This window comes from Marmota marmota, unplaced genomic scaffold, assembly GCF_001458135.2.
Source record: "Marmota marmota marmota unplaced genomic scaffold, marMar, whole genome shotgun sequence".
Lineage (NCBI taxonomy): Eukaryota > Metazoa > Chordata > Mammalia > Rodentia > Sciuridae > Marmota > Marmota marmota.
The window spans coordinates 745,253-759,935 of record NW_026000327.1 but is presented as its reverse complement, the minus strand read 5'-3'; the positions used below and the strand labels follow the sequence as shown (position 1 = coordinate 759,935).

At 44.1% G+C, this 14,683-nt stretch overlaps 1 protein-coding gene across 2 annotated transcripts in view; it reads left to right on the top strand.

Moving 5' to 3' along the window:
* The window catches only part of Shroom2 (shroom family member 2), a 130,246-nt gene that overhangs the window by 39,657 nt on the left and 75,906 nt on the right, over positions 1-14,683 (top strand). For both annotated transcript variants that reach the window (XM_015505231.2, XM_015505230.2), the window contains exon 2: positions 4,844-4,991. In XM_015505231.2, the coding sequence (XP_015360717.1) occupies positions 4,965-4,991 (27 nt within the window). In that variant the 5' untranslated portion in view covers positions 4,844-4,964. The remainder of the gene's footprint in view (positions 1-4,843; positions 4,992-14,683) is intronic.

Genomic DNA, 14,683 nt, shown 5'->3' with positions numbered 1-14,683 from the left:
TGTGGATTCTTAGGAAAGCTGGAGCCTGGGACAGCCTTGTCCCATTCTGGAGAATTTCACTGGCCACATCAGCAGTTCTTCATATGCATCTTCATAGCCTTTTTCTTTAGCAAGAAGGGAGGGTGTTTTAGTTACCCCGGGCTTTCATAACAAAGATGTACAGTAAAACTTCTGGAAGTCAGGCATCTAAAGTCAAGGTATTAGCAGGGCCAGTCACCTTTTGGAGGTTCTAGGGGAGGATCTTTCCTTGCCTCTTTTAGCTTCTTGTAGCTCCGGGCATTCCTTGCTCTGTGGATGCCATCATTCCAGCCTCTGCCTCCGGCTTCACATACTTCTCTGTCAGGTCTGAATTTCCATCTTCTTGGATTAGGGCCACCCTACTCCAGGATGACCTCATCTCAGTTACGTCCGTAATGATCCTGTTTCCTAATAAGGCCACATGCACAGGTTCTAGGGTTAGGGTTTCAACATCTTTTTTTGGTTATACAATTTAGCTCATAATAAAGGGTATTATATTTTTCTTGAGATAAAATCTGCATCAGAAAAGTGTTCACGTTGTAAGCATAGACCTTGATGGATTTGCACATAGTGAACCACCCTTGTAATCTCCACCCAGATGAAGGAGTAGAAGAGATGGTCTCAATAAAGACCATCTCATACCCCACTCCTTTTAAGGAAATCCTGTGTTGGAAGGCATTTTCCCAGGGGCTCTTTAGTCTTCTTTATGCCTTTTAGGGTTAAATCTGACTCATCCTTGACACTTCAGGCAATATATACTACTATATAATAACCAATAATGTGAGATGTCTATTATGAAGCATATCGTCCTAAAACAAATTTCGTCTTCAGTAGGAATTAATTAGATTTAAGTCAGAGGTCCTGCCAAAGGTTCCTTGAATGAATCAATCTCAGACGTGGCCAGTTAGATCCTAAGGGCAGAAATGCTGCCCTGATCCGTCGTTACCACTGTAGGAGAACATTGGGCTCTCAGTCAGGCCTTCTCTCATGGTTCCATTCTGAGTGCCTTTTCTATAAGATGGTTGGTTTGTGTGGGTGACTGTAGCAGGAAGGGACTGTAGCCAGTGAGTGCTAGCACTGTGTCATACAGTCTGAGAGAGCTGAACTTCCTTGACACCAACATGCTGAGGGCACCCAGATAGGGGTTGGAAGTCCCCCTCCCTTTATTCTATGCTTGCTCCCATTTCAAACCCATACCATTCTTCCTGTACTGTTCTTGTGAAAATCACACATGGTAACTGTCACAGCAAGTCACTTTATCTTTGTGATCCTTGGTTTGCTTTCCTGTAGAGTGGAGAAGGAAATACTTGCCTGACCTCTTCATCTCTTAGTTGTTTTAAGAGCCGGGATCAAAGCTGGCAGGCAGGATGTTTAGAACCGTCGCTGTAGTGGATTCTGAGAAAGCAAGCAGGGAATGAGTGAGAAATTCACTATGAGCAATGCAGGGTGACTGTATTGAAATTGGGACCGTACTGTGGAAAGTTAGTTACATCGTTATTGAATTGATGAGCAACAGAATACAGGGGACCATGGCAGTCATACCACAGTATTGCAAAATTCTCTTCAATGACCCCCTCCCCTATACTGGAGATTGAACTCAGGGGTGCTTTACCATTGAGCTTTTTGATATTTTATTTTGAGATGGGGTTTGTTAAGTTGCTGAGGCTGACCTCCAACTTGAGATCTTCCTTCCTCCTTCCTTAGACTCCTGAATCACTGGGACAGGTGTGTGCCACTGTGCCCTGCTAATGATTTTGACTCTGGGTCTTATGTTCCATGTCAGAACCAAAAACCACATTAAGGAATACAGTGGGGATACTGAAATGTTCCAGGGCTTTTTTTTTCCTTCTAATTTTTTATATGGGGCCTTGCTATATTGTTCAGACTAAGCCTTAAACTCTTGGGCTTCAGTGATCCTCCTGCCTCAGTCTCCTGCGTAGCTGGGACCACAGGTATGTTGCCATCACACTCAGCTCAGAAATTCTGTTCTAGTCTGTGGTGAAAAGTATCTATTGTTTCCCTTTTTCTGAACACAGTGATAAATATCCGTATAGTGATCCTAACAGATAAATGTATTTATTATTTTTCATCAAAGTTTGTCCTTGAAAGAACTGAATGAGGACAGTTCAGGAGATTGGAATGGGACGAGGTTGTTGCTAAAGACAGCTTTGGTGCGCCCTGGAGGTGGAGCTCCTGGGTATATGCTTAGTATGCATAAAACCCTGGGTTTGATCTGCGACACACTACACACACACACACACACACACACACACACAGGCTTTAGGAGGAATGATAACTCCATCCTTGATTTGTGCAAGTGTGGGGTTACCCACTGTTTTGTTTGCTACCTGGGATTGAACCCAGGGGCATGTAACTGCTAAGCCACATCACATTCCCACCCCCTTTTTTTTGTTTATTTTGAGATAGGGTCTTGCTCAGTTGCTTAGGGCCTTGCCAAGTTCCTGAGGCAGGCCTCAAACTTGCAATTCTCCTGACTCAGCCTTCTGGTTGCTAGGATTACAGGAATGTGCCACCACATCCAACTTCACCCATATTTTAGGCCAACTGATGAATAATTTAGTATTTAAATTGGGATGAGGGGACTGGGGTTGTGGCTCAGCGATAGAGTGCTCATCTAGCATGTGCAAGGCCCTGAGTTTGATCCTCAGTACCACATAAAAATAAATAAATAAAATAAAGGTCTTGTGTCCAATTACTTCTATAAATAAATATTTTTTAAAAAATAAATTGGAATGAAGTAGAAGTGACTCCTAAGCAAGTCCTGCCCTCCTGGTGGGAGGTGTCAGCCTCCTCCTACCCACTGAGCACATAAAAACCTTGTTCAGCTGCTCCACTTTAGCTGAGGCAGAGTGCTACTGTGTCAGAAGAATTAGAAATTTTAATTCAAGCCATTTTTTAAAGAGTTAAGTATTATTTTTTTTAATTCCAAAACCGTGAATGGGAGAAATAAATATATCTCTGAGGAATTAAGGGTTTTCACATCAGAATTGGTTGCTGATTAAACCAACAAAGGGTTTCTGGTTTTTGTTCAGTCTTGTCCTGTTTAGACTGCTGTGATCTTAAGGACTTTGCTATTTACACTGAGTTAAATGATATAAATGATCTAGAGATGGTTTAAGGTCTACAGGAGGGTGTGTATAGCTTGCCTGCAAATAGTAAGCCATTTTATTTAAGGGACTTGGGCATCCTCTTACTTGGTCCCCCATGTATAGGAACAACAGTTTTTCTTTGCCAGCAAAGAATGTAGGGATTGGATAAATACAAATGTCATACTCCATTGTAACTGGTAGATTTTTAGGGCAGATATAGTATATCTTGCTCTTTTTCTCTTTTTATGGTGCTTGAGATTGAATCCAGGACCTCACCCACACTAAGCACACACTCTATCACTGAGCTGCGCCCTCAGCCCAGTATGTCATACGCTTAAAAACACAGAAACCACAATATGTCATTGTTTTTTTTTAGCTTATTTTTTAGATGCAATAATACAGTGGTTCTTTTTAACTACAAAAGCAAGCAAAGTTTTGCTGTCTAGGACTGTTCTGTTTATTGGTGAGTTTTAAAAAGTATAAACATTAGAAGAAAAATAATTTACATTGATAAAAAATTATGAACCATTCTAAAATATCAGTGTTTTCTGAAAAGAGTTATCAGTTGTCCTAACCAATGTCTCCAGCCTTCCCAAGAGGACACTGGGACTCCTGGATCAGCAGGTTTACTCATGCACCCGCGGCTCCTGGGGCTGCTGTGGTGGGCCAGTGGCTTTGCCCCATGGCCCTTGAGGTTTCCTTCTTTGGTTACAGGTAGCTGCTGCATCCCCAAGCATCCTGTCTTTGTTTAAGCCCAGAGAAAAGGGAAAGGGTGGTCCCAGATGTCCACTCCCTTTGAGTGGAGACAAAGGTTCTCTGCTGCAGCCCCCAGCTGACTTCTGCTTTCCTCTCTTCCTTCTTCTGTGGGCCACCTCACTGCAGGTGGTGGGGGGTTAAGGGGGTAAAGGGAGGATGAGGTTCCTGCAGGCTCTGTCTCTATAGTAGAGAGCCAGGCCAGCAGCCACCATAGATTGACATTAGTGATGAGGGAGGGAGGGGGCATCACTTCCAAAAGATGCATGAAGGAATCCCAGAGAACTTGGGAACTGATTGAAGCTCTGAAAGAGAGGTCAACTTTGGAGAGTCAGGAAGGTTAGTAAAGTCCAGGACAGAGAAGATAGCACAGGAATGTGGAGAAGACTGCTTTGGTGACCCTAACATAAAGGGGGCTGCTGTTCACATCTGAGAGTAGGATGTGAACTACCCAAACCAGAGGATGCCAGTGGTTGGTTACACATATGTGACCATCAGACATGAGTATTGGTGGCAGGGGGTGGGGTGGTAGGCTGGCGGTCAAGTGGGATAGGGGAGTGTTTTGTTTTGTTCTCTTTTCTGCTGTTGAACCCAGAGCCTTGTGCACACCAGGTAAGCGCTCTACCCCTGAGCTATAACCCCAGCTCGGGTTTTACCTATTTTAAAAAGTGAAGATTGCTAAAATTTGAGGAAAAGAGGGAGTTTACTCCTCCAGCATCCAGATTTTTAGTTGCTTTAAACAAACGGAAAAGCCTGTCTACCCTGGACAGTTAAGCCCCATGGTACTAGGTGGTAGCTACACCCTGTGATGGCAGGACTCTGCCACTGCCCACAGGGCCCACTGCTTGGTCTGTGTGTTTTGTATGCCCGGCCCCTGCACTCATGTCGGCCCCTTACTTACTAACCCCAGGAGCGTTTGCGTGTGCCACCCAGAACTCCTTGTTTTTCTTCCATTTCCTTAGGCTCTGCTGACTAGGCTTTACAACAGGAATCACTGAAGAATTTTTCAAAAGGAAAGCTAGCCCTTGTGATGAGTGAGGTCATCCATATTTTACCCACGAAAAAGATGAAGGCTTGTAGGGGATGTGTCCGAGTTCACTCCAAGGAAAGGTGAGGGATTCTTGCTCTGTTCCCCCTTGTTCATGCCTCCTAGGCAGCATTGGCTTGTCTCAAGGCCAGAATTGCCTTTGAATAGTGGTAGGATGTGAATGTCCATGAAAAATAAACAGCCCTCTGTGCAGAGGAGCAGGGAGACTATGTTCTCGCACCCAGCGGCTCCGCTTCCTGTTTCTTGATTGCATATCTCTTTCACATTGTGTTTTAACTTTGAAAACTGTACGTTTAAGTAATTCCAGCCATCTCTATTTAAGCAGGCACTTAAATGACCAGATTCATACATCAAAAGAGAAAGGGGCAGGGAGCAGGGCAGATCTGTGTTCCTAGATTGGCGGGAAGCCTGCTTGAGGGTCTTGATGCCACTGAAACCTACTTGAAAGGGCCGTGATTGTGTTTTCTCTTTCCCCCCCATGGTTGTGAGATGAAGGCTGGGCTTTAGACGGGAACTCTGCTTATCTTTGCCGGTTCATTTCCTCTCTCTTCGTTCTTTCCTGAACTGTCGCCTATTACATTGCACTGGACAAGTATATAGCACAGGAGGAACAAAGATAGGATTTGGGCTTTGTCCTTACAGAGATGGCAGTCTTATGGTGGCAAGAAGCATAAGCCCGTTAGGAGCAGTGGCTGGTGGTGGTCCACAGAGGAGGGAGCCCTGTCCCATAATGGAAGCTCAAGGGCCCACCTGCGGTTCTAAGGACTGAATGGGGGCAAGCCAGGAAGAGCATGTGCATGTCAGTGATGGGGATGGATGGTGTGGTCAGAGGAGATCTGGTAAACAAAGCTTTGCAGTCAAGAAAGACCACTTTCTCTTGGGAGGAAGGACAGAGGCTCATTGTTGCAGTGTGTGATGTTTAGGCAGGGTTGATGGTGTCCAGAACAAGGCCTGTTTTGCATGGGAATGACAAACACTGTGGTTTGCCATTGGTTAAACACTGTGGCCCCCACCTGGCCTGGACCAAACTGATCTTTTGCAGAGGATTTGTGTGATGCAGTGGCCGCCCGCTTCCTCCATGGTAAAAGGTGCTTTTAGAAGCAACTTGGTTTTGTTTTTCCTGTTCCACATGAGCCTTTCTGACCATCTCTAATATGCCCTCCTTCTTCTAAAGGAGTGGTTCCCCACTGGGGTGATCCTGTTCTCTAAGAGATATCTGGAGGAGGCATTTGTGGTTGTTACTTCTGGGCAGGGTGGGGGGTGTCGTGCACTCAATACTAGCTTCTAGTGGAGATAGGCAGGGATACTGCTAAACATCCAAAAGAGCACAGGACAACCCCTGGCAATCAGTCATTGGCCTTAAAGTCCATAGGGCCAAGGTGGAAAAGCTTGATCTAAAGTATCCCACTGTTTGTTTATTCAAATGCTGTTGGTCATTGTAGCCAGTGTTGAGCTATTATAGATGGTACTGATACAAATGTTCTTCTGTGGGTCTTTTGGTTAATCTGATTTGGCCTTAAATGGGTCCCAAAGGCTCATGTGTTGAAGCTTTGGTATCCCACCTGTGGTGCTATTGGGAGATGTGGGACCTTTAAGAGGTGGAGCCCAATGGGAGGGAGTTAAGTCAGTATAGGTGTTCCCCAGAAGGAGATATTGGGACCCTGGCCCCTTCCTGACTCTTTCTTTGCTTTCTGGCTGCCATAAGTTAAAAAGATTTCCTCTGCTAGGTGCCTCTACTGTGAGGTACTGCCATGCCACAGGCCCCAAAGAAATAGGGCCAAAGGACTGAAAGCTCTGAAATTCTGAGCCAAAATAAAACTTTTCTTCCTTTAAATTGATTATCTCAGGGATTTTGTTACAGCGACTAGAAGCTGAGTAACACATACCCATTGGCTTAGTTCAACTTGTTGTGTCAGTTTATGCATCTACCACGTATGCAAGATTTGTAGAAATAGAAAATAGTCCAAATATCCCTGGGCAGATGGATAGATAAAGAAAATGCAGCCATTACATATAGTGGAATGTTATTCGCCTCAAAAAGGAAAGCAGTCTTGTCACATGCTGTAACATGAGTTACGCTGAAATGACCCAGTCAGTCCAAAAAGACAGATGCCGTATGATCCCACTTATATGAGCAATCTAGAATAGCCAACTTTACAGAAATGGTAAGTAGAGAGGTGGGTGCCAGAGGCTGGGGTGATGGAGAATGGGGAAATCAATGGATATGGTTTCAGTTTTGTGAGGTAAAAATGTTCTAGAGATCTCTTATACCACAATGCAACTGTAGTTAATGCTACCAAATTTATATGATTTTTTTTTTTTTTAAATTTCAATATTTATTTTTCAGTTTTCGGCAGAACACAACATCTTTGTTTGTATGTGGTGCTAAGGATCGAACCCGGGCCTCACGCATGCCAGGCAAGCACGCTACCGCTTGAGCCACATCCCCAGCCCTGATTTTTTTTTTTTAAGCACAATTGAAATACAAAGAGATAATAGATGTGCTTTCGCTTTTGGGCATCTTGTACCTAGTTACATTTCTGGAGTTTGGACATGTTACCTACAGCACTTTTCCCATGTTGCCGGCTGCATGGTCTGGCTAAGCCCACAGGACAGGCCACCTCTTTCCAGAGGTCAGTCAGGAATAGAGGCACTTTGAATATTTTGGGGCAAAGAGATTCTAAAAGGAATAAAGTGATTGTGATTGTGGGAGAAGGACCACAGGGCAGTGTTGGAGGGTCCCACACTGTTTACTTACTAACTGGTGTATTTGAGTAGCTGCCCATCAGTTTGGGGAAGGGACACTGTAGGGAGCCCAAGGAAAGCCCAGTCTTCCGTGCATCTGAGCCGGCATCTCCTGGTGGGCCTGTGGCCATGGTTGGTTTGTCATAGGACCCTGAACTGGGAAGAAGAAGGGGATGTAGAACAGTGGGGTATGACAACATGCTGATGCCTGCCTGGGCACCTCTTGCCCTGTGTGACTGTGATGTGACTTCTGGCATATATTGTCTGCTGCGTCACTTTTGCCTTCCATTCTTGGGCACCTTCCTCTTTTGACCAATTTAATGAAGAACCCTACAGGGACAGAGATTCTGGAAAACATAGTTCCCATTTTTAGCAGGATGGCTGGACACTATACCTAACAAATAAATACGTGACCTATGCAGATGGTGTACTTTCAGAGGGCCAGCTGGGGAGATGTGCACACACTTTTAAAATTCATTGTTAGATTGTAAATACATGGCATTTAAATCTATTTTTTTTTTTTTTTTTTTGGTACCAAGATTTGAACCCAGGGGTACCCAACCACTGAGCCACATCCCCAGCACCTTCCCCCCTTTTTTGAGACAGTGTCTCACTAAGTTGCTCTGGGCATTACTAAGTTGTTGAGGCTGGCTTTGAACTTTTGATCCTCCTACCTCAGCTTTGAGTCACTGGGATTACAGGCATGTGTCACTGTGCTCAGCTTCATTTTGTATTTTAAAAATGTATTTATATCTCGAAAATTTAACTGCCCTTTAAATCATGTCTTTTCTTTTTTCTTCTTTAAATGGGGAAAATGTGACCTGGTTTCTACCTAATCCACTTAGGCTACACTTCCACAAAATGTTCCATTTATAAATTGCTACTTTCTGTGCTCTCTCTTTCCTAAAATGCTGTAGTAGGTTAAAAAAAAAAGAGAGAGAGAAAATAAAACATTACATTATGTTTAAAGTAAATAGTAAGAATATCTAGGATAACTAAGCTTTGGAGTTTTGTTTTTATTTGTCTTCAGTCTTACATAAAAGAGTTTAGGAACCGCTCTACCTAGATATCTGGGAGATTGTAAATGGAGAGCTCTCCCTTTCTAGTAAACTATTTTCCTAGCAAGAACCTGATAATGTGTCACTGAATCTGAGAGAGAAATATCTTCCACAAGTGTCCAGACTCAGTTTGGACATAAATAAATTATAACAATAATAAATAAATAATTTGTAAGTAAATACACTTGTACAATGCTTTGGAATTTGCAACATGTTACTTTCATCTCCCTGATTATCCTAGGATATAAGACAACTAACTCTTATCATCACTTTTTGGTGACCAAACCAGTACTAAAGAAAATTAAGTAACTTTCCCCAAGTCATGTAGAGGCAAGTCTTAAGTGTCAGATCACTCCATCTTTTTGAAGCCTTCTAGGATACACAGTCCCCACCCCACCCTGTGATCTATTTCTTCTTCTTTGTCACCAGGGTGCCCTGTGCATGTCTGGTATTGCACTTGTCTCATGGAATCTGTATCAGTCCAGTTCCAGTTAACAGACAAACCACACAGTAATTGAAACAAGGAGTGTTTAATATAAATCAAGACAAGATGAATTGGCCAAATCTCACCATGCTCACTTGCTAATTGTCTGTCTACTAGAACAAGCTTGAGCAATTGCCAGAGTGGGAGGGACGTGTGGCTCACAAAGCAAAAAGTATTTATTTATTCTGTGGCCCTTGTTGACAGTTTACTTGCCCCCAGTGTGAAGAATTGTTATCCGGATGCAATGGTGTGTGCCTTAGTCCCAGCTATTGGGGAGGCTGAGGCAGGAGGGTCACTTGAGCTCAGGAGTTCAGGGACAGCCTGGGCAATATAGTAAGAGGCCATCACTAAATAAGATAGTCAAGAACAGTGACAGGTTATTACTTATTATTTACTCATTATTAACTAGTAACAACCACAGGTAAAGAGAGCTCTTAATTCCCCACCCTTGATATTTACCTCTTCCTAAATGTACATACCCTTTTTTCCAGGCCCTGGGTTTCATCTGTGTACTCTAACCTTTTAACATGCAATGATTTCTATAAACTTGTGCTCCTGGTGTGTATGGGGTCATCAAGCATTTTCAAGGGCCAGCTTCCACCAGTAGATAAAAATTTACACTGCATCTTCAGTTCACGAGAATTCATTTGTTCTCTATTTTCATTTATACTGTTTACTTTAGTCTCTGATGTGATTTTATTTTGCATTTCTCTAATTTGTAAAGATATTAAGCTTCTTTTTATTATTGAAGACGTATCTCCTATTATAATGTGACTTGAGTCTCTCACCTTTTCTTTGGCATCCATGTCTTTTTCTTGTTTACAGTATTTTGTTATATATGAGGCAATTAGTTTCTCCCAAGCTGTCACTTCACTTTGTACTCTTTAACTTTATCATCTGGAGAATATAAGTTTTATTTTATTATATTCCAGTTTATGAATTAAAAAATATTGTTGGTATAACTTTGGAAGGGGCCGGGGAAGAACTCTTAAACAGTACAGGCATATAATAAAGGAGCGGGCACTGACTACCTCCAGGACCGAGGCAGAGCACCTGAGGAAGGGAGCAATCTGGAACTGTGACCCTGGATCCTTCCAAAGCCCATTTTCACATCTCATTGGCATGTGTGGACTGTAGTCCTCTGGAGAAATTCACTGAGGGTTCTAGGCCAGCTGGTGAGCCGGCAGGAAGCAGGCTGGGCGGTGGGTGGGGCCCACTGGAAAGCCACCTGAGGAGTTGTTATTAAAATTCCCTGGGGTGCCAGTGGAACTTGGTAGGAAGCCACCTAGCACCACAAGGCCCGTTGACTGCCATGTCCCTCTGAGGCAGGCAGAGAACACTTCGGAAATGGAAGTGGGAAGTCCCTTCTTCCTTTTATGTCCCTCTACTGCCCCCTGCTGACAACACTAACCCGGTGCCAGTCACAGGCTCAGGAGAAATGTTTCCAAGTCCCAACCCAGTATCACAGCGTGGGCAAGGAAGGCCACTGGGACCTGAATCTGGGCTTTGGAGGGGCCGGGTAGTGTGGGCTGTGGATCTCTCCCTTCCTTAGGCGTTCCCCTTCAGGCCTGGAGGTAGCAGCTGCACCTTCAGCTGTGAGTCCTGGATTTGGAGCTGAGGCAGTGCTCAGCTCATAAAGGAGTTGGAGTAGATTCTCCTTAAGTAGATGCACCTCAGGATTGTGGCTTCCTCTATCACACAGTGGTGTTCAGGGAAGGCTTCCTCAGTGATGCTGTCTGTGAGCTGTCTCTTTGGGGGATCTTGGCTTTGCACTGTGGAGTCTGGTGCAGACTTGATATGGGCTTTGCTGAGTCCTGAGACCCTCAAACCAAAGCCACCTGGAGAGGAGGCTCACGGCTCTGGGCTTTATTCTGCTCCCTGTGGAGACTGTGAGTCCTTGGCACTGAATGCATGCTCCTCTTTGGTTTCCTGTCCAGTTGGGCTGGGCGATGAGACTGCCCTCCTGGCCAGGGCAGGTTCCACCCCTACCGAGTTCTCACCATCAGTCCTTGAGCAGTCAGTTCCATTTTGCTTACTCATTGCAGTCTCTACAGCCTCCATCTCTTCTGCGTGTCTTGTGAGGCCCCATGGCCTCCTCCCTTGCTGTTGTTGGTAGCCACATGCCCTCCTTGCACCTGAGCTGGCCTTCAAGCCATGGCTTCCCTGTGGTCATCTCCCTCGCCTCTCTGCATTTATCAACCAGCCTGGCTCTGTCTCCTTGTGCAGACCACATTTGCCTTTCTGTGTCTTGCAGGTGTGTGTGTGTGTGTGTGTGTGTGTGGGCACGCGCGTGTGTGTGTGTGTGTGTGTGTGCGCGCGTGCATACACGTTGCGCCAGGGATTGAACTCACAAGCTGAGCACATGCTTTACCACTGAGCTACATTCCCAGCCCCTAGACCTTGATGTTCTTAAACTCTGGACTAAATATACATCGGATTATCTAGTTCCAAAACATCTGAGGCGGAGTTTTGGTTTATTTTCCTCTCTTTTTTGTGTATTATCATTTTTCTTGCTTTTTTGATGTTGTTTGGTCACTTGTAAAGAATGGACTTATTTTTTCTTTTCATAATTAAGATTTTGGGGGCTGGGGTTGTAGCTCAGTGGTAGAGCGCTTGCCTAGCATATATGAGGCACTAGGTTCAATTCTCAGCACCACATAGCACTTTATGTTTTATTTATATCAACAACTAAAATTAAATTAAGTTAAAAGAATTTCTAAAAATAAGTAATAATTAAGATTTTGTTGGTTGGGCTGAGGGTGTAGCTCAGTGGTAGTGTACAGGCCATGGTTTCACCCCGCAGCACTGAAAAGCAAAAACAAAAACAGTGACTGGAAATAGTTTATGGGTTGTTTTGAAGATCAATACACAAGGCATTCCAGTTTGTACACAGTTCTTAATGTTCTCTTCAAAAATCTAAAGTGCCATGTAGTTGTGATTCTTTCTAAACAGGAATAAATTTCCAACTTAAAATCTGAAGCCAAGTTTGCCTAAAGAGGATATCAGGAAGCAGTCTCTTCAGATGTTGATAAACTGTTAGGTCATAAGTTACTTCACAATATGTTATCATTAATACTACAAACTCAAATTTTCTTTTTTCCTTTCCTTTTCTTCCCTTCCCTCCCTTCTTCCTCTCCCTTTCTCTCTCTTTCCTACCTCTTCTTTCTTCCCTTTCCTTCCCTTCTTTTCAGTAGGAATTGAACCCAGGGCCCCATGCATGTTAAGCACCTGCTTTACCACCAAGCTACACCCCCAACCCCAAACTAAAAAGTTCTATCCTTTGAAGCATGTTAACAAAATGATCAGGAAAATGGGCTGCCCTTTAGGGTACACGTATTTCTGACCAGGAGAGGTAGGGTGAAGGGGCACATTCTTTAGGAAACAATTATATTAAAACAACAGCAGCAGCGACATGGGATTAGAAACCACTTACATTGTGCGAGATGTTTTAAATCACATTGCCAGGGACTTTGTACTACAGGGAATAAAAACTGCACCTCCTTATCTGGGATCATTTAACCTGACAACCAGGACAAAGCCTTGCCAAATTCACTATCTCTCTGTTTTCTAGTTGTACCAAAAAATAAAAGCCAGATGACTTTAACCTCTTTAAAAAAAAAAAAAAGGAGAGAGAGAAAAAGAAAGCATTTGTACTTTTTTAAAAAAGGGGCGGGGGTGAGGCAGGATTCTCTCCTTTAAAATGTTTCTAAGTCGGGTGCAGTGGCAGACACCTGTAGTCCCAGCATCTCAGGAGGATGTTGAGTTTTAGCAAGGTCTGGGCAATTTTGCAATACCCTGTCTCAAAATAAAAAGTTGGTGGGAAAGTAGCTCAGGAAAAAATAAAAAGTTTCTAGAGCCACTAAAGACTCACATTTACAAAACAGTTGGTAAATATGTTCCTCTGGCTCCAGGAAGGGAGATGGGGAATGCTGATGAATCAGGCTATTGATGTTAATCACATTACTTCTTTCCTGCTTCATCATGGCTGCACTCTCATTGATGGTGGTTTCTCCTTTTTTTATAGCTAGAGCCTGAGTTGGCCCTTTGCGCCCCTTTCCATGTTGTCTGCACCTTCCTGTGTGAAGATGCATCCTTTCCTCTTGCCGTTTTGGCTTCATTTCCATGTGTGTCATCAGTTTGGCAGCCTCACTGGCCTCCTCTGGGCTCTCCTTTCTCTGCCCCTCAGGTGCAGTGAGTGGACATCCCTCTTGGGCATCTTGACGTGCTACGTGCCTGCACACCAGAATCTTTGTGAATCAGCGCTGCCTGGCTTCTGCCTCCTCTGCTCACCCAGCTGCTGGACCTGCAGTAGGAAGCCAGGAATTGCTATTCTTAGTCTTGACACACTGGGCAGGGGTTTTTATTTTTCCGTGGGCTTTCTGTTATCAGAGCACAAGTGGATGAGGACTCGTCAGGTTATTTCGTCATCTGCTGCCTTTCCTGGATGAGTCAGGTTTCCTTTCTAAAGGAACCAGTCTCAAGAAGAATGAGTAAGAGAATTAAATTAAGCATAGTAAGGAGGTGACTTCAGTGATTGTCCTGTCTAACAAAAGGCCTGGTCATAGTGTGAGATTCTTCTCTGGAAACTGGAACCATTCTCACAAGCGTCAAAACTGATAAATTGCAGGTGTGATTCATGGGCTTTGAAGTATGTTAGTCTTAGAAAACAAAGTTGTTCATGCATCTTTAATTTTGATCTCTGGTCACTGTGATCTTGCAAATCCCTCAGGCTCGAAGTCTCCCAACTCTATGGATGAGGTTGCTAGGTCTTCCTTCACCTCCTCACAAGCCTTGCTTACCTTAGAGAAGTCCTTTCTCTTCCCCGCCTTGGTTCAGAGCCTTGTTTCCATCCTTCAGGAGTACCAAAGACTTATGCATTGGTACCCATGAGGCTTATCTTCCTTGCTATTTTTTTTTTTTTTTTTTTTTACTGTTGCCAAAGAAATTCATTCTGAGTGTAACTACAAGATTAATTGTCTAGAAATGGAGGCTTTCATGAGAAGTTTGCTCTCTCATTGTTTGCCTCCTGTCATTGGCTCCCACTGCCTGCACAGTAGTTTCCAGATTCTGACTCAAGGTCCAGTTCTCAGTCTTCTCACTTTCTGCCCTTATCTCCACACACCCCTGCGCACACAGAATTACAATTACACTGCAGTCTGTCTGGTGACTCATCCCTCAGGCACACCTCAGCTTTCTGCCTTGCTCCTTTCTCAGGTCAAGACCTCTTTGGAATGTCCTCCCCAGTCTACCTCAGCAAGTTCGTCCTTTCCAGTGGCTGTTCGCCGTGCTTTCTGTTCACAAAGCCTTTACACATCCATCCCAAGGCAGAGGTGGACCTGGCTTCTTACGTTCCCAGTGTGCTGGACATGGTTCCTTCCAGTGCATGGAATCAAGGTTCCCTATAGGAATCCAGATTCTGTGGCCTGTGTGGGTCTTCTTCCTTGATTGCCTGCATCACATGTTCCAT